General features: G+C 39.3%; 1 protein-coding gene across 1 annotated transcript in view; it reads left to right on the top strand.

The window, feature by feature from the left end:
- Nucleotides 1–348: 348 nt before the first annotated feature.
- cntn2 (contactin 2) overlaps nucleotides 349–22,796 on the top strand; it is a 96,221-nt gene continuing 73,773 nt past the window's right edge. Inside the window, exons 1-2 of the mRNA XM_061887901.1 lie at nucleotides 349–559; nucleotides 12,967–13,051. Coding sequence (XP_061743885.1) covers nucleotides 12,979–13,051 — 73 coding nt within the window. The 5' untranslated portion in view covers nucleotides 349–559; nucleotides 12,967–12,978. The remainder of the gene's footprint in view (nucleotides 560–12,966; nucleotides 13,052–22,796) is intronic.

The raw sequence follows: 22,796 nt of genomic DNA, 5'->3' as shown, positions 1-22,796 counted from the left end.
TATATATATATATATATATATATATATATATATATATATGTAACGAATGCAAAGCCATAGGCTCACTCAATTTCAGTAAAAAACTTAAATTTGGAACACAACTTCGTTGTTTTGTTTTCTCCTGGTGTATGTCATGTTGTGTGACGTCATTTCTTTCTTATTTTGTATGTTCTTTGTAATGTTTGAAATAATGTTGCTGTTCAATATTATTAGCGGAAATACATCACATTGGTGAGGGCAAGAATAAAGAGTTTCTATCGTTACATTTATGGAAAAAAATAAACTTGACTTTTATTTTGTTAGACAACAAGCGGATGCTGTTTACCGCATTGACGCGTGCTTGTTGGTGATGAAATGGAGCACACAGGACGTTAAGGAGATTGGAGAAGACAAGAAAGGTGACGCCAAAAACAAACCGTGGACATTAACTCATTTTTCTTCTTCTTAAAAACGTGCCTTGGTTCCGGAATTTAACAACGTTTGGACTCCTGCGCACATTTTGAGCGGATTCGCATCTTCGTTGTTTTTTGAAGGGAGGGACTGCCCTCATCCCAGCAAGGTATGGACATTCATTTCCATTCAACATTTTTCTAATATTTACATCATTTGTATTAGTGTTTGTCACTAAAGATGGTGTACAACAACATGACTTGGATGATATGCCATGACTCACATATTTCCATAAGTAATACTCGTAATAATAATCATAATATTAATAAAATGGAGGTGTAGTCGTTACCACCTTCATGCACTGTTCATTATTGCCTATATAAGTATTAATACATGTGTATAATATGGACTTCAGTTATAGTAGGGACATGTTTACTTAAAATTGCTACATAAATATTCAAATATAATGCAAGATATTGTGGTCATCACTCCAGAAATATTTATGTTCTTGCTAGCAATCAGTCCAATTAAAAAATATAGATTATATCAGGGGTCACCAACCTTTTTGAAACCAAGAGCTACTTCTTGGGTACTGATTAATGCGAAGGGCTACCAGTTTGATACACACTTAAATAAATTGCCAGAAATAGCCAATTTTCTCAATTGACCTATAATATATATATATATATATATATATATATATATATATATATATATATATATATATATATTTGAATGGGTATTTCTGTCTGTCATTCTGTCGTACATTTTTTTCCATTTACGGAAGGTTTTTTGTAGAGAATAAATAAGGAAAAAAAAACACTTAATTGAACTGTTTAAGAGAGGAGAAAGCAGGAAAAAAATGAAAATAAAATTTTGAAACAATTTCGACTCTTTAAATTCAAAATTCAACCGAAAAAAAGAAGAGAAAAACTAGCTAATTTGAATATTTTTGAAAAAATTAAAAAAAGAATCTATGGAACATCATTAGTAATTTTTCCTCCATCCACCCATTTTCTACCGCTTATTCCCTTTCGGGGTCGCGGGGGGCGCTGGCGCCTATCTCAGCTACAATCGGGCGGAAGGCAGGGTACACCCTGGACAAGTCGCCACATCATCGCAGGGCCAACACAGATAAACAGACACCATTCACACTCACATTCACACACTAGGGCCAATTTAGTGTTGCCAATCAACCTATCCCCAAGTGCATGTCTTTGGAGGTGGGAGGAAGCCTGAGTACCCGGAGGGAACCCACGCATTCACGGGGAGAACATGCAAACTCCACACAGAAAGATCCCGAGCCTGGATTTGAACCCAGGACTGCAGGAACTTCCTGATTAAGATTAATTTTAGAATTTTGATGACATGTTTTAAATAGGTTAAAATCCAATCTGCATTTTGTTAGAATATATAACAAATTGGACCAAGCTATATTTCTAACGAAGACAAATCATTGTTTCTTCTATATTTTCCAGAACAAAAATTTTAAAAGAAATTCAAAAGGCTTTGAAATAAGATTTAAATTTGATTATAAAGATTTCCTAGATTTGCCGGAATAATTTATTTAAATTTTTCAACACTAAATTGGACCTAGTGTGTGAATGTGAGTGTGAATGTTGTTTGTCTATCTGTGTTGGCCCTGCGATGAGGTGGCGACTTGTCCAGGGTGTACCCCGCCTTCCACCCAATTGTAGCTGAGATAGGCGCCAGCGCCCCCCGCGACCCCGAAAGGGAATAAGCGGTAGAAAATGGATGGATGGAAGAAGAAATATTTCACAAATATTCTTCGGCGAAAAACAGAACCTAGAATTAAGAATTAAATTAAAATGTATTTATTATTCTTTACAATAAAAAAAAAATGTACTTGAGCATTGATTTATATTGTCAGGAAAGAAGAGGAAGGAATTTAAAAGGTATATGTGTTTAAAAATCCTAAAATCATTTTTAAGGTTTTATTTTTTCTCTGAAATTGTCTTTCTGAAAGTAATAAGAAGCAAAGTAAAAAAATAAATTAATTTAATTAAAAAAGTGAAGACCAAGTCTTTAAAATATTTTCTTGGCTTTTTAAATTCTATTTGAGTTTTGTCTCTCTTAGAATTAAAAATGTCAAGCAAAGCGAGACCATCTTGCTAGTAAATAAATACAATTTAAAAAAATAGAGACAGCTCACTGGTAAGTGCTGCTGTTTGAGCTATTTTTAGAACAGGCCAGCGGGCGACTCATCTGGTCCTTATGGGCAACCTGGTGCCCGCGGGCACCGCATTGGTGACCCCTGGATTATATATTATATGGTAGAGACATGTTTTGTATATTATTGCTTACAAACACTATATATAAATATTTATATATTATTTGTCAGACACATATGTCAGTCATCCCAGTCAAGATAGTTTTTATTCATAATTTCCTATCTATTTTTGGCATGACGTAAGGCTGCTGTGATTAATCTCTCAATTTATATTCAATATTATATTATGTTGTTTCATTTAATCGTTTAATGAGTTTATGCGAACATAGTTTCCGCAAAGCCACTACAATAGACCGTGCATGAGAACGGTGGTGTGTGGGTGAACAATATTGAAAATTATATTCTTTTTTTTTTTTCATTATTTAGCAGAGAATTGAAAAATGTATACTTTTTTCCCCCCAATATTTAATATACACACGTTAGAAGTGTATATTCAATGGTAATGATGTGCAGTTATTCGGAAAAAAAGAACACAGGTTATGGAAAGCAGAAATATTGTTTTTTATTTTCAGTATTTTCCCCAAAATTCCCATTGAGGCTGTAAAGTGTGTTTTATTCAATTATTCGATTAATCGAAGTAAGTCCTCGATAGATTACCTGATGAGTAAAATAAATGATAGCTGCCGGCGAAGTGTGGTGCAGACCAACTTCGTGTAAAACAATTTCACTCAGTTATTATGTAATTGGTCGTTTTACACCCAACAATGTTATTTATATTATAGTTATTTGAAAATTAGAATTTTTTGAAAAAATCTGGAAAATGTTATGAAATATTGTGTATATTTTTAACTACAAGTTGTAACACTGTATAATGTTACTGAGGCAGAAGTTGTGTTTTTGATTTTAAAAACATTAAAATGTTCCATCCATCCATTTTCTTCTGCTTGTCCCTTTTGGAGTCCCGGGGGGTGCAGTTAATTGTTTAATAATAATAAAATGTTATAAAATCCTGAAACTTTGAATGTGCGAAAACAAAGTTTCTGCACAGCCACTACAATAGAGCGTACATGAGAGCGGTGGTGTGTGTGTAGACAATATTGAAAAATAAATATACTTTTTTTTCATTATTTAGCAGAGAATTGAAAAATGTATACTTTTTTCCCCCCCAATATTTAATATACACACGTTAGGAGTGTAATTTCAATGGTAATGATGTGCAGTTATTAGGAAAAAAAGAACACAGGTTATGGAAAGCAGAAATATTGTTGCTTATTTCCTGTATATTCCCAAAAATTCCCATTGAGGCTGTAAAGTATGTTTTATTCGATAGCTGCCGGCAAAGTGTGGTGCAGACCAACATCGTGTAAGACAATGTCACTCAGTTGTTATGTAATTAGTCGTTTTACATGCAACAATGTTAATATTAGAGTTATTTGAAAATTTGAATTTTTAGAAAATGTAGGGATAATGTTATGAATTATTGTGTATATTTTCAATTACAGGTTGTAACACTATATAATGTTACTGAGGCAGAAGTTGTGTTTTTGATTTTCAAAACATTAAAATGTTCCATTCATCCATCCATCCATCCATTTTCTACTGCTTGTCCCTTTTGGAGTCCCGGGGGTGCAGTTAATTATTTAATGAGTTTAATTAATAAAATGTTATGAAATCCTGTAACTTGGTACGTGCGAACATAGTTTCTGCACAGCCACTACAATAGAGCGTACATGAGAGCGGTGGTGTGTGGGTGAACAATATTGGAAAATATATACTTTTTTTTTTTCATAATTTTTTACCACAGAATTGAAACATTTATACTTTTTTACCCCCCCAATATATAAAATACACACGTTAGAAGTGTAATTTCAATGGTAATGATGTGCAGTTATTAGGGGAACAAAAGAACACAGGTTATGGAAAGCAGAAATATTCAATCAATCAATCAATGTTTACTTATATAGCCCTAAATCACTAGTGTCTCAAAGGGCTGCACAAACCACCACGACATCCTCGGTAGGCCCACATAAGGGCAAGGAAAACTCACACCCAGTGGGACATTGGTGACAATAATGACCCAGTGGGACGTCGGTGACAATTATGACTATGAGAACCTTAGAGAGGAGGAAAGCAATGGATGTCGAGCAGGTCTAACATGATACTGTGAAAGTTCAATCCACAATGGATACAACACAGTCGCGAGAGTCCAGTCCAAACACAGCAGCGAGAGTCCCGTTCACAGCGGAGCCAGCAGGAAACCATCCCAAGGGTAGCGGACCAGCAGCGCAGAGATGTCCCCAGCCGATACACAGAGGGACATAGAAGAAAAAGAAAAGAAACGGCAGATCAACTGGTCTAAAAAGGGAGTCTATTTAAAGGCTAGAGTATACAAATGAGTTTTAAGGTGAGACTTAAATGCTTCTACTGAGGTGGCATCGCGAACTGTTACCGGGAGGGCATTCCAGAGTACTGGAGCCCGAACGGAAAATGCTCTATAGCCCGCAGACTTTTTTTGGGCTTTGGGAATCACTAATAAGCCGGAGTCCTTTGAACGCAGATTTCTTGCCGGGACATATGGTACAATACAATCGGCAAGATAAGATGGAGCTAGACCGTGTAGTATTTTATACGTAAGTAGTAAAACCTTAAAGTCACATCTTAAGTGCACAGGAAGCCAGTGCAGGTGAGCCAGTACAGGCGTAATGTGATCAAACTTTCTTGTTCTTGTCAAAAGTCTAGCAGCCGCATTTTGTACCAACTGTAATCTTTTAATGCTAGACATGGGGAGACCCGAAAATAATACGTTACAGTAGTCGAGGCGAGACGTAACAAACGCATGGATAATGATCTCAGCGTCTTTAGTGGACAGAATGGAGCGAATTTTAGCGATATTACGGAGATGAAAGAAGGCCGTTTTAGTAACGCTTTTAATGTGTGCCTCAAAGGAGAGAGTTTGGTCGAAGATAATACCCAGATTCTTTACCGTGTCGCCTTGTTTAATTGTTTGGTTGTCAAATGTTAGAGTTGTATTATTAAATAGAGTTCGGTGTCTAGCAGGACCGATAATCAGCATTTCCGTTTTTTTGGCGTTGAGTTGCAAAAAGTTAGCGGACATCCATTGTTTAATTTCATTAAGACACACCTCCAGCTGACTACAATCCGGCGTGTTGGTCAGCTTTAGGGGCGTGTAGAGTTGGGTGTCATCAGCATAACAGTGAAAGCTAATACCGTATTTGCGTATGATGTCACCTAGCGGCAGCATGTAGATGCTGAAGAGTGCAGGGCCAAGGACCGAAACCTGGGGAACTCCACACGTTACCTTAACGTAGTCCGAGGTCACATTGTTATGGGAGACACACTGCATCCTATCAGTAAGATAAGAGTTAAACCAAGACAGGGCTAAGTCTGACATACCAATTCGTGTTTTGATACGTTCTAATAAAATATTATGATCGACGGTATCGAAAGCAGCGCTAAGATCGAGGAGCAGCAACATAGATGACGCATCAGAATCCATCGTTAGCAATAGATCATTAGTCATTTTTGCGAGGGCTGTCTCCGTGGAGTGATTTGCTCTGAAACCGGATTGAAAGGTTTCACATAGATTGTTAGACGCTAAGTGTTCATTTAACTGCTCCGCAACAATTTTTTCAAGGATTTTTGAAATAAAGGGAAGGTGAGACACCGGTCGGTAATTTACCATGAGGTCAGGATCGAGGTTAGGTCCTTTAAGAAGAGGATGAATAACCGCTTTTTTGAATGCAACGGGAACAGTGCCCGAGGAGAGTGATAAGTTTATAATATTTAGCACTGATGGACCTAATAATACAAAAAGCTCCTTGATCAGTTTCCCAGGAAGAGGGTCAAGTAAACATGTTGTCTGTTTTATTCCATTTACACGTTGTAACAATTCCTCTAATGTTATTTCCTCAAAACGAGAGAAACTATTTTGGAGGGCAGTATCCGTCGTATATACAATCGTGTCAGTGTTAATAGAACCCCGTTGTAGCTGGGACGCATTGTCTTTAATCTCCTTTCTAATGACTTCAATTTTCTTACTAAAGAATTGCATAAAGTCATCAGCTGAGTGGGTTGAGCTACTGGAAGGAGTCCCTTGTTGAGTTAGCGATGCTACCGTACTAAACAAAAAATTAGGATCGTTTTTATTACGGTGGATGAGATTTGAGTAATATTTACCTTTAGCTAAGGTAAGCATGCGTTTATAAGTTATTAAACCATCACTCCATGCTTGATGGTGCACCTCAAGTTTAGTCGTGCGCCATTTGCGTTCCAGCTTTCTACATAATAATTTCTGAGTTCTAGTTTCTTCTGTAAACCACGGGGTGCGCTTTTTTGGAGCCTTTTTTAACTTTAGCGGTGCTATGTTATCAATGGTTTCGCGCAGGGCGTCGTTAAAGTTGTTAGTGAGGTTATCAATAGAGCCCACATACTTTGGGAATGGTGCCATTACCGAGGGCAGTAGGTCAGCAAGAGTTGTCGTTGTGGCTGTATTAATGTTGCGGCTGCTATAGCAGGTATTATTATTATTAGTTTGACGAACATGCGTCTGAACCTCGAATTTTATAAGGTAATGATCGGACAATACTTTAGTATACGGGAGTATCGTAACTTTGGAAACGGTGATGCCCCTGACAAGCACTAGGTCTATCGTATTACCGTTGCGATGCGTGGGTTCATTTATTATTTGTGTGAGACCACAGCTATCAATTACAGTCTGGAGCGCTACGCACGGTGGGTCCGATGGGGTATTCATATGGATATTAAAGTCCCCCATTATGATTATATTATCGGCGTGTGTCACTAGATCAGCAACGAACTCTGAGAATTCATTAATAAAGTCCGAATAGGGCCCTGGGGGGCGGTAGATAACAGCCAGGTGTAGAGGCAGCGGTGTGACAGACCTCATAGTAAGCACCTCAAACGATTTATATTTATTATTTATGTTAGGACTAAGGTTAAAGTTTTCGTTGTATATTAGTGCGACCCCCCCACCCCTTTTGAGCGGACGGGCAATATGCGCATGTGTAAAGTTAGGAGGACATGCCTCATTTAGCGCAAAAAAGTCGTTTGGTTTAAGCCAGGTTTCGCTGAGACCGATGACGTTAAGATTGTTGTCTCTGATAATATCATTAACTAACAACGTTTTAGGAGACAATGATCTTATGTTTAAAAAACCTATATTATAGGTAGTGGGCTGTTTTAGGGAGTTTTTGATAAAATTATCCGTAGTAGCAATATTAATAATGTTGTGTTTATTATGCCCAGTGCATTTAGTATAGTTACGACCATATCTAGGAATTGATACGACAGGAATTTTCCGATTGTTTGATTGTTGCTTTGATAAACTGCACGCATCATGGTTAGCCACCTCAGTAACGGGGATTTTCCGATTGTTTGTTTGTTGCTTTGATAAACTGCACGCATCATAGTTAGCCACCTCAGTAGAACACATGTGCAACTCTGAGACACTCAAAGCAGAAAAAACTTGTTCTAATTTAACAGACTCCTTACCCAGACCAGTAGTCTCGCATTTTCCATCTAAATCCGTCTTCGGGATGGAGGAAAGTGGTGTTCTGTGGGGATTAGCCTTCTGCTTTGTTTTTAGCCCCGCTCGGCATCCGCGTTTCCGATCACACCGCTGGCGTCTGCTCCGTAGACGGCCCCCGCTGCTACTAGACTCCCCTGCTTCACAGGCCGCTGGATGTAGCCGCCGATGTATTCCCATGCTAGTTAGCATGTTTAGCACGCCCGCGTCTATCAGTCCAAAACGGCCCGATTCGTCCACATCCAGAAGTGTCTGGCGGTCGTACGTGATCACGGAGTGACCACGATGCGAGCCAGCCATAAAGTTTGTGGAATTGTCCGGTATTTCTGCCAAATGTTCCATCTTTAGCAAGAGCTCCTCGAGAGCGCAGCCCGTCCGGGCGCCGCCATCTTGGATATGAAAAAATATTGTTGTTTATTTCCAGTATTTTCCCCAAAATTCCCATTGAGGCTGTGAAGTGTGTTTTATTCGGTTACTCAATTAATCGAACTATTGGGAACATGTTATGAATTATTGTGTATATTTTCAATTACAAGTTGTAACACTATCTAATGTTACTGAGGCAGAAGTTGTGTTTTTGATTTTAAAAACAATAAAACGTTCCATTCATCCATCCATCCATCCATTTTGTACCGCTTGTCCCTATTGGGGTCGCGGGAGGGGCTGGAGCCTACCTCAGCTGCATTCGGGCGGAAGGCGGGCTACACCAAATATCAAACGCTCAATGTTATTGATTAGCCATTATCGATAGGATCATTTTCTAATGATAATGCTATGTTTTTAACACCACCTTTCCGAGGATATTTGATTTGTACTACAGTTTCTTCCCTGTTAAATATTTCCCAACACAACTATTGGTACCAGTTACACATAATAATGATAATAATAATTGATGGGATTTATATAGAGCCTCTCTAGACACTCAAAGCACTTTCTAGTGAGAGTGTTATTCATTGAGTCCACAGTCGCACATAAGTGGAGGTACTGTAAACTAAATTGACAAACACATACTTCAGCTGCCTTGGGGTAGAGTAGACTGACAGAAGTGAAAGACAAAAGTATGCGTGTTTTATAATCATTTTCTATGCACTGCAATTCTTACAAACAATTTGAAATGGCGTGGATTTAAGGGTTGCATTTTCTAGACAACATAACTGATATAAAATTGGCTGACAATTGAGTTTTTAATACTCTCATCATATTGTGATGATGCATTCTAATGACACTGTCATATTTGTGTTTCCGCAAATTTGACAGCTACAAACAAAGGTGTGAGGTAGCATTATCACTGGAGGAGGAGGACTACTGTAGCTAAACATGCTACACTACACCCCAAAGGGGGATACAATGAGCTATGCTAACTGCTAAATTAGAGTTCTTGAATATAAACAGGGATGGGCGGATTGATACAAATATTGACAGTAATGAGACCAAGTATAGTATCAGTGTACAGTCGATACTACAGCGATAAGATTGATAATTTTTATTATCACAAAAACATTTATTTGGTTGTTTTTTTTACTATTGTTTAGGACAGGATAGATCTTTATTGTCATTGCACAAGTACAACGAAATTTCATTTTCGGCGCAGTCCTGCTAAGAGCAGACATACGTTACGGGGGGGGACAAGACGAGACCGCCAACGGATCAGCCTCTTACGGCGCTCCTTAAAAAGGTGAGAAAAGGGTGAACTTGGGAGAGGGGTGTGGAGTAAAAAAAACATCAGTCTAAGGGGTCCAGACTGAGTCCAAGGAAAAAACCTCCATAGCAAAGCACATATACATATTACAACATACATCTCAAGATATCTAGCAACAGAGGGAAGGTAGTTCAAGGTCATGGTGGTAGGTCGCAGCTCTCAGGCGCTGACCATCCATTCATCACCCCTATGGGATTTGCGTCGAGGGTGTTGGGTTGGGGGCGGATGGGGTGTGTATGTGTAGTGTATATTTTTGTGGATGTGTGTGTGTAAGCCAATAGTGTGTCTCTGTTCCGCGGTCTTGATGTATTGCAGTCGCTAGTCCAAAGTCAACAACAACAGGTGTGTGTCCATGAAAGACAAGAAGGGAGTTTGTTGTGTCTTCACTGCGCTGTCCTTCTGGAGAGTCTCGAAGCCAGGGAAACTTGCTTTACTCCACACTAAAAAACGGAGGGTTAGTTTGATAACCCATTTTATGAGTTGTGAGTGTTGGGTTAAATTTTTGAGTTATTTTTATGAAGAACAACCCATTTTTTGTATTATAAGGGCATTTTTTAACAAAATGTTTGGAATTTCAAAGCTATGAACCATTTTAGGGTTGTTTTTCAATGAGTAACGCATTTTTGGGTAAGAAGCTTTTTTTTATTAAAAAGGTACTTTTTTCTTGAAGGGAATTTTATTAAAGATTAATCTCATTAGCATGATTTACAAATATTTTATGTACATTAAAATATTTGAGCATGCTGTATAGAATTATTACTTTCTGTCAGAGTTTGTTGATGACGAACCCCAAGATGCAGAGATGGAGGCAGGCATGGAGTGAGAAAACATGGTTTTAATATAAAAACACTATAACAAAACCAAACAAAGGTTTCAAACCAAAAGCGCGCACGTAGGCGGATAACTAACAGAAGGCCTAGGGTGGAAGCTAACAGGTATCTAGCAGAAAACAGAAAAACTGGAAACAGCTAATGGCTAACAAAAAAACAAAAAGCTAGGAGAAAACAAACTACAAATAGCTAACAGGAACAGCTTACTGCTACGACGACAAGGACAAATAGTAGCACGACAGGTAGTAGCTGTAATGATGACATGGACACGACACGACAGGTAGCAAAGACAAGTGCGACATGTGGCAACGACAATAATCCAGCAACTGACTCAAGACAAAGCAGGTACAAGTAGGAGCGGGCTGATTGACAACTGGTGTGGCCAGGTGCCAATCAGCCGCAGCACAGGGAAAACAGCACACAGGGAGACAAACAGGAAGCTGAACCAAAATAAGAGTGCTGACAGGAACTAAGTACAGGAAATACTAAAAGCACACAGAGGAAAAACTAAAACACAAACAAACTGTCAATGGCAAGCCTGACACTTTCATGATCTGCTGCACGGATCATGTTTGTTTAGTTTTTGACTCCCTCAGTTCCTGTTTTGAGCACCCCGAGGTTTGTGTTTCCGTTGCCATGACTGCAGACTGTTTTCACCTGCCTCTGATTAGTGTTCGGGACGCTCACCTGCTCCCGGGCACTAATCAGACAGCTACTTACTTATTCCCTGCTTTTTGCCACAATCAGTCTTTTTCTTATTTGCTTCCAAGCAACAGTTTCGACGGCTACTTCCTGAGCTAAGCTTTGCCTTTTTGTTTGCCTGTTTACATGCTAAGCTTTTCTTGTTCTCTATTCCGTTAGCTTCCTGCATGCTGGTGCTCTTTTGTTTGTATCCCGCATGATTTATGGACAATAAATCAGTTCCTTACCTGCACTTTTCCCCCAGAATCCCGTCTGCATCCTGTAAAATGCGACCCCGACTATGACCATACAAGGCAATTGTTGTAAAAAAAAAATGTCACTCATAACTTGTTTTTGAGTATATTTTAATGGAATAAAAATAATTTTGATCAGTAGTTGGGAAGGAGTAGGACAAACCAGAAGTAAAATGTATAATTTTTAAGGAGAGCTAAATTGCGCAACCCAATAGCTGGGTCTGGAATAACCCAACATTGTAGTGAGCATAACTCAACTTTTGTGTGAAATAAATTCAACCCAATTATTGGGTTATGAATCAACCAACAGTGAGTTTGCATAACTCAACTTTTGGGTTAAATAATTCAACCCACTAGTTTGGTTGGGAATAACCCAACATTAAGTTATCATAACTCAACTTTTTGGTTAAGTAATTCAACGCAAAAGTTGGGTTGAAAAATATGAACCCAAAATGTTGAGTGGAAATAACTCAAATAAGGGGTTTTGTCAGACTTTCCCCTGACAGTTTGTCTGTTTTAGATTTTCCTCTGCATTTGTCTGTTTCCTCTGTGTTTAGTATCTCCTGTCTTTAGTTCCTGTCTAGTGCTCTTATTTTGTCAGCTTCCTGTCTTGTTCCCTGAGTGCTGTGTTCCTCCTTAGCTGCGGCTGTATGGCACCTGGCCACACCCGTTGCCAATCAGCCCGCTCCTATTTGTACCTGCTTTGTCTTGTGTCAGTTGCTGGATCATTGTATTGTCATTTGGACTTGTCGTTGCCATATGTTACTCTTGTCGTGTCGATGTGATTCTTTTCAGCTATTACCTGTCATGCTACATTTTGTCCTGGTTGTCGTAGCGGTAAGCTGTTCTTGTTAGCCATTAGTTATTTCCAGTTTTTCTGTTTGCTATCCACTAGCTTCTATGCTCTCTTAGTTTGTTATTCCACCCACGTGCGTGCTTTTTGTTTGTTCTTGTGTATTTTTAATTAAATCATGTTTTCATATACCATGCCTGCCTCCATCTCTGCATATTGGGGTTCATCTCCAACTAACTGTGACAGGTTTGTCCTTTTATGAACCAGGAGTTTGTTTGAAATTGGGTTATTTTTTTAACCCAACATTGGTCTTTAGGACGTTATACAAGAGTCCATGTTAACTGCCAAGCTAGAGCTCCTGAATGTAAACAGAGGGGTGTGTTGATTTTAATATTATTTTCAAACTAAGCAAATAAGTTCCACATGAATAATGAATAAAATCAAACTTGCACCGATTGATTCTGGTCTTGTTTAATTTTCTCCACACGTACTTTATTAGTTTTTCTTTTCAACTAATCTGTGTTTTTTTATTGTTTGCTTCAAATGGGCCACATCTTGTCAGGTTGGAGCTTTCATGAGGAGGACTGAGAAGATGGAGAGTTTGCTACCATTACTGGTCGTCAGCTGGATTTCTCTCAAGGCTCAAGGCAAGTTCCAGTCTTCTCCCCCAGTTTTGGTCATCTATTTGCTGCTATGTGGGGGAATCATGGGTGTGGTGGGGCGTGGCAGTTTAAGTTTAAGTATGATGTCATCGTATATTTTGTCTAATTGGTTCACATTTGAACAATACCCAGTACCTGGGAATTGATATTGCTCCTCAACTTTACCAATTTCAGTACTTTTGTGTGTGTATAGTAAATAGTAACTGTTTTTGATCATAAAATCTAATTTTTTTTTGGGACATTTAAAAATTAGCTAATTACGATAACTGCTGTTGAGTTGTTATATCTTGTTTAATTTTGCAGGTATGACACTAAGGGCCATATGTACTAACGCAGGGGTGTCAAACTCAAATACAGAGTGGGCCAAAATTTAAAACCGAACAAAGCCGCGGGCCGAGGTTCAACAAATTAACCTTTTAATAGGGACCCAAACAAGTTTTGCATTGAATATTGAACAAGCAAGGCTTATATAACTTTATAGGGACATGCAAAATCGAGGTTCAAATATTAATAATAATTAAAAAATATCAATGGCATATCAAATAAAATTTAAATAAAAATTGAATGCGGGTTGCGGTGGACGGGGTTTGGTGATAGCGGGGGGTGTATATTGTAGCGTCCCGGAAGAGTTAGTGCTACAAGGCGTTCTGGGTATTTGTTCTGTTGTGTTTGTTACGGTGCGGATGTTCTTCCGAAATGTGTCATTCTTGTTTGGTGTGGGTTCACAGTGTGGCGCATATTTGTACCAGTGTTAAAGTTGTTTATACGGCCACCCTCAGTGTGACCTGTATGGCTGTTGACCAAGTATGTCTTGCATTCACTTGTGTGTGTGTATAAGCCGCATATATTATGTGACTGGGCTGGCACGCTGTTTGTATGGAGGAGAAGCGGACGTGGAGACAGGTTGTAGAGAACCCCAAAGGCAGTGCCTTTAAAGCCCACCCCAAATATTGTTGTCCTGGATGAAATTCGGGAGGGGCACTGAACTTTGGGAGTCTCCCGGGAAAATCGGGAGGGTTGGCAAATAAGAGTATTAGCGGTGAATGCGGTGTTAGAGCGGCGGGCCAGCTCTAATGTTAATTTGATATTGCCTCAAGGGCCAAGGGAAATTACACGGCGGGCAATAGGCCTGGGCAATACGGCCAAAAGTATATCACGTTATACTTTCTTTTTTTATTGATCGATCATTGTTGATACATTTTATGACTTATTTAAGCCTGCCAATAAGTACAGTAAAACTATTTTCAACTTACCAAGGAGGCTATTTATCAGTAGAGAGAGTGTCTGGTAGGCAGGAGAAAATAGTTTATGAACAGGTTGATAGATACCTTGCTACTAATAAACTAATGTACAAATTCCAATCAGGCTTCAGAACTAACCACTCCACTGACACATGCCTTCTCTATCTGACCGACCACATCAAACATGAGGTGGACGCGGGCAAATACTGCGGCATGGTCATACTGGACATTCAGAAGGCCTTTGACACCGTTAACCACGCTATACTGTTGGATAAGCTCCGAGCAATCGGATTCGACGAAACCTCATCGAGCTGGATGCAATCTTACTTGGAGGGGAGGAAACAGGTGGTAGAGGTGAACGGCACCATGTCCCCTCCCCTCTCAGTAAGCTGTGGAGTCCCCCAAGGCAGTATACTAGGACCTTTACTGTTCCTAATATACGTAAATGACATGCCATCAGCATGCCACTGTGAATTGTTCCTGTTTGCGGATGACTCGGCCCTGCTGGTATCCGGCAAGGACAAGTCACAGGTGGAACAAATCCTCAGTGCCGAACTCCTCAATATTTGCACCTGGCTCGCTGACAATAAGCTAGCCATACACTTAGGTAAAACGGAATCCATCCTATTTGAGTCCCATATCAAACTTAAGAAGGTCAGTGACTTCACTATAAAAGTGGGTGACATTGTTATCACCAGGAAGGATGAGATCACCTACCTAGGTTCCATTCTAGAGGCTAATCTTTCCTGTGATAAAATGGCAACCAAGGTGATCAAAAAGGTCAACCAAAGAACGAGATTCCTCTACAGAATCTCCTCTCTGGTCAACAAAAGCACCTTGAGGATTCTAGCGGGAACTCTCATTCAACCCTTCTTCGATTACGCTTGCACCTCCTGGTACCCCAGCACCTCCAAAACCCTCAAATCTAGACTCCAAACATCCCAGAATAAGCTAGTCCGGTTACTTTTAGACCTCCACCCCAGATCACACCTCAATCCAACCCACTTCTCCAAAGTGGGCTGGCTCAGGGTGGAGGACAGAGTAAAACGACTTGCACTGAGCCTGGTCTATAAAATCCGCTACACCTCCTTGATACCGAAGTACATGTCAAACTACTTCCTTAACGTAAATGACCGCCATAACCACAACACCAATGGGAGCTCCACAAACCACGTTAAACCCAGATTCCGATCTAACAAAGGTCTTAACTCATTCTCTTTCTATGCCACATCAATGTGGAATGCACTCCCAACAGCTATAAAAGTAAGTGCATCTCTATATTCCTTCAAAACCGCTCTAAAACAACACCTCCAGGCAACTTCAACACTTTACTAATACCCTCCTCCATTCACATCCCATCTCCCCGGATTATAAACAACTCAAATGTACTTCTAATGTATATACTTGTTCTTATGCTATCTGAACTCACTATGTTCTCTGCTGGCTGTACATATTCTACTAAATAAGACCGACACTGTTTCAATGTCCACATTTCTCTGTTGATGCAATTGTTGATGACTGGAGTACTGATATCAACCAAAGCTCCTCATCCCACCCCCCGGATTGTAAATAATGTAAATAATTCAATGTACATACTATGATGATTAACTTGTGTGATGACTGTATTATGCTGATAGTATATATTTGTACCATGAATTGATTAACGTGGACCCCGACTTAAACAAGTTGAAAAACGTATTCGGGTGTTACCATTTAGTGGTCAATTGTACGGAATATGTACTGAACTGTGCAATCTACTAATGAAAGTATCAATCAATCAATCAAAAGTAGGATGACCGTGGCTAAGGTAATGAAATAATTAAAGTAGATTTGAAGGTAGTTGCAGATTTGAGACACTAGACCAGGGGTGTCAAACTATTTTTAGCTCAGGGGCCGCATGGAGGAAAATCTGTGCATACGCGGGCCGGACTATTAAAATCATGGCATTAATACTAAAAAATAAAGACAAGTTCAAATTGTTTTCTTTGTTTTACTTTGGCCAAAAATAGACCAAACACATTCTGAAAATATTACAATTAAAATATAGAAAAAAATACAAGTAGCGGTAAAGTTTAGATCCATGAAGGAAAGAAATAAGTGAATGAATGTTTATAACTAGAGATGTCCGATAATGGCTTTTTTGCCGATATCCAATATTCCGATAGTGTCCAACTCTTAATTACCGATACCGGTATCAACCTATACTAATATATACAGTCGTAGAATTAACACTTTATTATGCCTAATTTGGTGTGATGCCCCACTGGATGCATTAAACAATGTAACAAGGTTTTCCAAAATAAATCAACTCAAGTTATGGAAAAAAATGCCAACATCACACTGCCATATTTATTATTTAAGTCACAAAGTGTATTTTTTTTTTTTAACATGCCTCAAAACAGCAGCTTGGAATTTGGGACAGGCTCTCCCTTGGAGAGCATGAGGAGGATGAGGTGGGCGGGGTGGGGTTGAGGTAGGGGTAGAGAGTAGCGGAGGTGTATATTGTAGCGTCCCGGAAGAGTTAATGCTGCAAGGGGTTCTATGTATTTGTTCTATTTCTGTGTATTTGTTTTGTTTATGTTGTGTTACGGTGCAGATATTCTCCCAAAATGTGTTTGTCATTCTTGATTGGTGTGGGTTCACAGTGTGGCACATATTTGTAACAGTGTTAAAGTTGTTTATACGGCCACCCACAGTGTGACCTGTATGGCTGTTGACCAAATATGCATGGCATTCACTTGTGTGTGTGAAAAGCCGTAGATATTATGTGACTGGGCTGGTACACAGAGGCGGTGCCTTTAAGGTTTATTGGCGGTGTGTACTTCTCCCTGTGTCCGTGTAAAAAGTCATAAATTTTACTTTTTGAAACTGATACCGATGATTTCCGATATTACATTTTAAAGCATTTATCAGCTGATAATATCGGCAGTCAAATATTATCGGACCTCTCTACTTGTGACTGAATACATTTATATATACATAAAAATGTGTTTTCTTTTGTATTATTTTTTTTAATTAACCAAGTACCGTTTATGACAACCTTTTTCCAAAACAATAAAGAATGTGAGATATAACAGGATAATGCATACATTAATCATTTGTTTTCAAAACGGTTACAAAAAAGTGGGACCCCATTTTCATAAGTAGATGGGGTCCCTGGGTCCCCTTTTGGAAAATTCCTAGCGCCAACACTGATGTAGTATTGGTGCGTGCAAAACAGCAGCAGGCGGCTGTGGCCTGCAGGCCAGTGCTAATACTAATCAAATAACATCCTGGGGGCCATAGATCATTCTGATATTTTTCAGATAGACCTGATACATATGGAATGATAATATTTTTGCGTTCCAGTGGGTGGTGTGAGTCAAAAAGTTGGTATTGATCGATAAGTCTGGGTTTTCGGTAAACCCCGACATGGAGGCCCCTGTTTTCTCCAGTGTGGACATGACAGTCCAAAGAAGGCAACTTACTGTCTTTGACAGTCTCATTTGTTTTTGTAAACTGAGTTAATGTGCTTGGTGAAAGCTTGCACTTCTTGGTTACTGATTTTCACCCATGTGTCATCCACACATCTCTGTCATACTTGGTGATGTTCCCTTAAAAGAGCCCAGAGCTCTCTTTTCCATGTCCTCTACGTAAAAGTTTGCTACCATTGGGTGATCCCATGGCACAATCATGTTTTTGATGGTTAAACATTCCCATGAATTGAAAGTATTTAGTGTTAAGGCAACGTTCCAGCATAAGGAAAATCTGTTCTGGGTTTAGTGTGGACTTATCATGCATGGTGTGATCACATACCAGACGTTGCCTCACTGTCTTGAAAAAACATCTTTAACAGTGTTTCCCCCGGAAAATTTGTCAGTTAAGGTGGTGTCTCTCCAGGGGTAAGGGGGCACCACCCGGGACAGGCGGACGGACGGGGAAGGGGCTGGGTGGATGTAAGGAACAGTGTAATTTGGCCTATCGCCATCATCACGACTCCATCTCACCACAGCCTGGGGGGCAATACATTACAGACTGTGGTGAAGTAGGCCGGCTTCGTCGGATAAAAAAGCATACAATTTTTGGTTGTGTTTTCTGCTATGTATGCTGAGTAGCAATATATGATGTATATCTCAATATTGTTTCCGTAAAGTAAAAACAAAACCCAAAACAGTCCTAGTTACCTGAGACACTAAGTATGTCATTATTTTGACTTAGTAAATATTGACTTACTAAGACAGAATAATGACTAAGTCAAATTAATTACTTACTGTAAATAAGTCAATAAGTCAATTAGCATTTGAAAAAGTTTTAAAAGTAGGGCCACATGCTGACATATGCGCAACTCATCATGCTTGATTTACAGGACATAAATCTTTATATATATTTTTATTTTTATTTTTTTAAGACTTAAGTTTAGGCGATGGCTCTTTGTTGTTAAGGCGGTAAATCCTGTCTAAACAGTGGAGGCGGTCTGCGACACCACCTGTCTTTCACATACAACACTCTCCTTTCAACCATTCCTAAAAGACTTTGCAATTTAGCCTCCAACAAATAACAGGAGTTAGAAACATTCTGGTCACAGTCCAGTTGTAATCGACAGAATGCCCTGAGATTGGAAAGTTGGCGCCCTCCAGGCATCTTTGTAAACGTTGCAAACAGCCCTTTTAAGTCTCTTATTTGTCAATTTACACAGAGTGTGGTTTTGGCAAGGATATATTTTCCGTCATTTCAAGTCCATCCATCTCTGTCCTGTTATTTGATTGAATCACAGAATATGAAGACTCGCAACACTCCATTGCTGCTCGATGGGGCCGTCCGAGCACTGCAGTGCAGCTGAGCTTAGCAGAAAGGAGCACTGGTTATTGCTACTAACTTACTCACTACTTACAACTATTGTTTAATTTATATGCGCAGTATATATGTTCCACTTATCCAGGGTGTACCCCGCCTTCCGTTTGAAGCTTGGATAAGCTCCAGCACCACCGCCGCCCCGAGAGACACAAGTGGTAGACAATAAATAGATGGAGTATAAATGTTTTATCTGCTGATGTATTTTTGTTGTCATTATAAAAAAAAAAAAAAAAAGGCTGACATCTGTATTTTTCGGACCATAGGGCGCAATGCCGAATAATGGTCTATTTTCTATCTTTTTTCATATATAAGGCACACCGGTTTAAAGGCGTCAAATACTTTTTTTTTTCTGAATGCGAAACACTTACTTGTGGTCGACATAACATGTAATGGTGTTTTTTTTGGTCAAAATGTTGCATCGATGATGTTTTACAGATCATCTTCAAGTCGCTTTCTGACAGTCGCTTCCGGATGCGCCGTTTTGTGGGCGGTGTTATTTACGTGGCTGACCTTCGGCAGCGTCTTCTCCCCGTCATCTTTGTTGTAGCGGTGTAGCGTGCAAGGACGGGAGTGGAAGAAGTGTCAAAAGATGGAGCTAACTGTTTTAATGACATTCAGACTTGACTTAAATCAATAACGGAGCAGCATCTCCTCATCCGGAAACAACACCGGAAATGTGTTCCGTGAAAAAACGTCCGGAATACCGTAATAACTAAAGTTCTTCGGGTGAATAATTATGTTTTAGCGCTTTCATGGCAAGTTTTACTGACAGATATAAGTGAGAAATTTACACTATTTTAAATTAGAAATGGCAACAGTGGAGGATGCATGTCACATAACAAGAAGATAGAGAAAAAGAAGAAGCTTATCGACGACGTTGTTGCCACAGACTATAAAGGCAGACTCGCGCAATTTTTTCAGGATTTATGCAGATCCCTAATTCAGATCAGCAGGTACCAGAAGGTAAGAAAAGTTTCTTTTGCATAACATTGCGAAACAAAATGCCAGCTAATGTCTTACCTTGTACACACACCATAATAATACTCCTATGTTAAAGCACATTACAATCCATTAAGTGGTGCGGCTTCATAGCTTACCAAAGTTTTTTGATAGATTTTTGAGCGCCGTGTGTAATGTTCTATATTTTCAATGGAACATATAAAATGTTGCTGTTGTTTACTTGAGTCATATAGCCATTTTTTTGCAGCATACACATTGCTCTTATGTGTGACTGCCATCTACTGGTAACACTTATCATTACACCATGCACCAAACAAAATTGCTTTGAGGTCGGTAAGCAAAAGCAGAATTATTCCGTACATTAGGCGCACCGGATTATAAGGCGCACTGTCGAGTTTGGAGGGGAAAAAAGGATTTTAAGCGCGCCTTATCGTCCGGAAACTACGGTATGTCAAAATGCCAAATATCGGTGCTGTTAATCAGCCCGGCCCATCATTGGTCGATCCACAACACATCTCATACTTTCAGCACCATGGATAGAGAAAACAGCATTGTCCTTTTATAAGCACTTTCTCCTCGTTTTCTTCGCAGGGAATGCTGAGATTATGGCCCTAAAATCCAAATATTGAAGGATGTTGTGCTCAATGGACATTAATGTTAGGTTGCTTACTCTGTCTTGCTGTATGCTTCATTGGAGTTTATTTTACCAGCAAGCCCAGTATAGAGAAAGCCCGCTATCCACTCACATTGGTCACTCCCACAGTCAGGTACAGTCCCAACACATAGTTATGTCTTTGTTGGGAAATACTGTAATAAGTTTTCTTTATCTTAAAAACTCAAATAACTCCACTACAGGTGTGCTGTTCAACATTCCATCCTGTACAAATTTTCCTCCACAAAATCCTCCCCCAAGTCCCTGCTATATTTCCTCTTCAGGGTTAATGCCGCTGAGCAGATCTTGGAGGGAATCAAACCCAATCCATCTCATAACCTAAAGTACTCACACCATGGAAACGTTGGCCCCCTGAGCTAAAATGAGTTTGACACTCCTGTAATAAAATATAATTAGGAAATAGTTTAAATATTGTGTTGATATTGTTAAATTGTCAGTTGCACTCTCCACAAATGTCCAGATAAAATATATGTGATCGGAACTGTTAGGGCTGCACGATTATGGCCAAAATAATCCCAATCATTTTTGTCAATATTGAAATCACGATTACTCACAATGTTGTGTAAAACATATTTGCCTGGCACTTTATATTCTAAACAAACATTATGTGTGGACTTGGCTTTCATTTTAAAATGAAAGTTAAATTAGAAATATTATCTCAATAAAATACAATTCACAAGACAAAGGACTAACAAAAAATAAATGTCATAGCCGAGTGCGATCATAAAGTGCTAACAAATAAAAAAAAAATAGCATCATGCACTAAAGCAGTGGTTCTTAACCAGGGTTCGATCGAACCCAGGAGTTGGGTGAGTCGACCTCAGGGGTTCGGCGGAAATCAAAACACACCCAACTCTTTGTGAAAATACAAACTTCTCCCTGTTGGCATATTACAGATACAACAACCGCTGACTGATTTGCAGGTGTGTAATTTGTTGTGAGTTTATGCACTGTCTTAGTTTTGTTGCTTGAACAAGGTGATGTTCATGCACGGTTGATTTTGTGCACCAGTAAAAAAAATAGTATGGGGAACATATTCAGCATTAATTAGTTGCTTATTAACATGCAAATTAGTAACATATTGGTTCTTAACTAGTCATTAAGTACTAATTAATGCCTTATTCAGCATGGCCTTATTATAACCCTAACCCTCTAACCCTGACCCTAACCAAATAACTAACATATTCTATTACTTAGAACATGTTCCCCTAGTGTCCAAATAACTCTAAATTAAGTCTTAGTTACTTAGAATATGTTCCCCTATACTAAAGTGTCAGCAAAAACTTACAACTTTGTCTTGAATTTGAAACAAAAAACATTTCATTTTTCACTAAAGAAGGGTTCGGTGAATGCTCATATGAAACTGGTGGGGTTCGGTGCCTCCAACAAGGTTAAGAAGCACTGCACTAAAGTAATGGGTTATACTTGTATAGATAGCACTTTTCTCCCTTTTGTTCAAAGCGCTTTGACACTATTTCCACATTCACCCATTCACACACACATTCACACACTGATGGCGGGAGCTGCCATGCAAGGCCCTAACCAGGACCCATCCGTAGCAAGGGTGAAGTGTTTTGCTCAAGGACCCAACGGACGTCACTAGGATGGTAGAAGGTGGGGATTGAACCAGGAACCCTCAGGTTGCTGGCACAGCCACTCTCCCCACTACGTCACACCGTCCCTTACCGTGAATTGATTAACGTGGACCCCGACTTAAACAAGTTGAAAAACTTATTTGGGTGTTACCATTTAGTGGTCAATTGTACGGAATATGTACTGAGCTGTGCAATCTACTAATAAAAGTATCAATCTATCAATCAATAGACATAAAAGTAAAACAGTATTCATAGGACACATGTCTCTGACCAAATAAAATGTTATTACATCTATTATGGATGGATGGATATGGTTACTTTTTATTGATAGTCTGTACTTTGGGCACACCTGCTTTTGTAGCTGTTCATTCGGGGTGTATCAAAAAACAGGCTCTGCGTGCGTCTTTGCAATTGCGAGGTTTCCTTCT

Source organism: Nerophis ophidion, linkage group LG02, assembly GCF_033978795.1.
Source record: "Nerophis ophidion isolate RoL-2023_Sa linkage group LG02, RoL_Noph_v1.0, whole genome shotgun sequence".
Taxonomy (NCBI): domain Eukaryota; kingdom Metazoa; phylum Chordata; class Actinopteri; order Syngnathiformes; family Syngnathidae; genus Nerophis; species Nerophis ophidion.
This window is presented reverse-complemented; position numbering and strand designations above follow the sequence as displayed.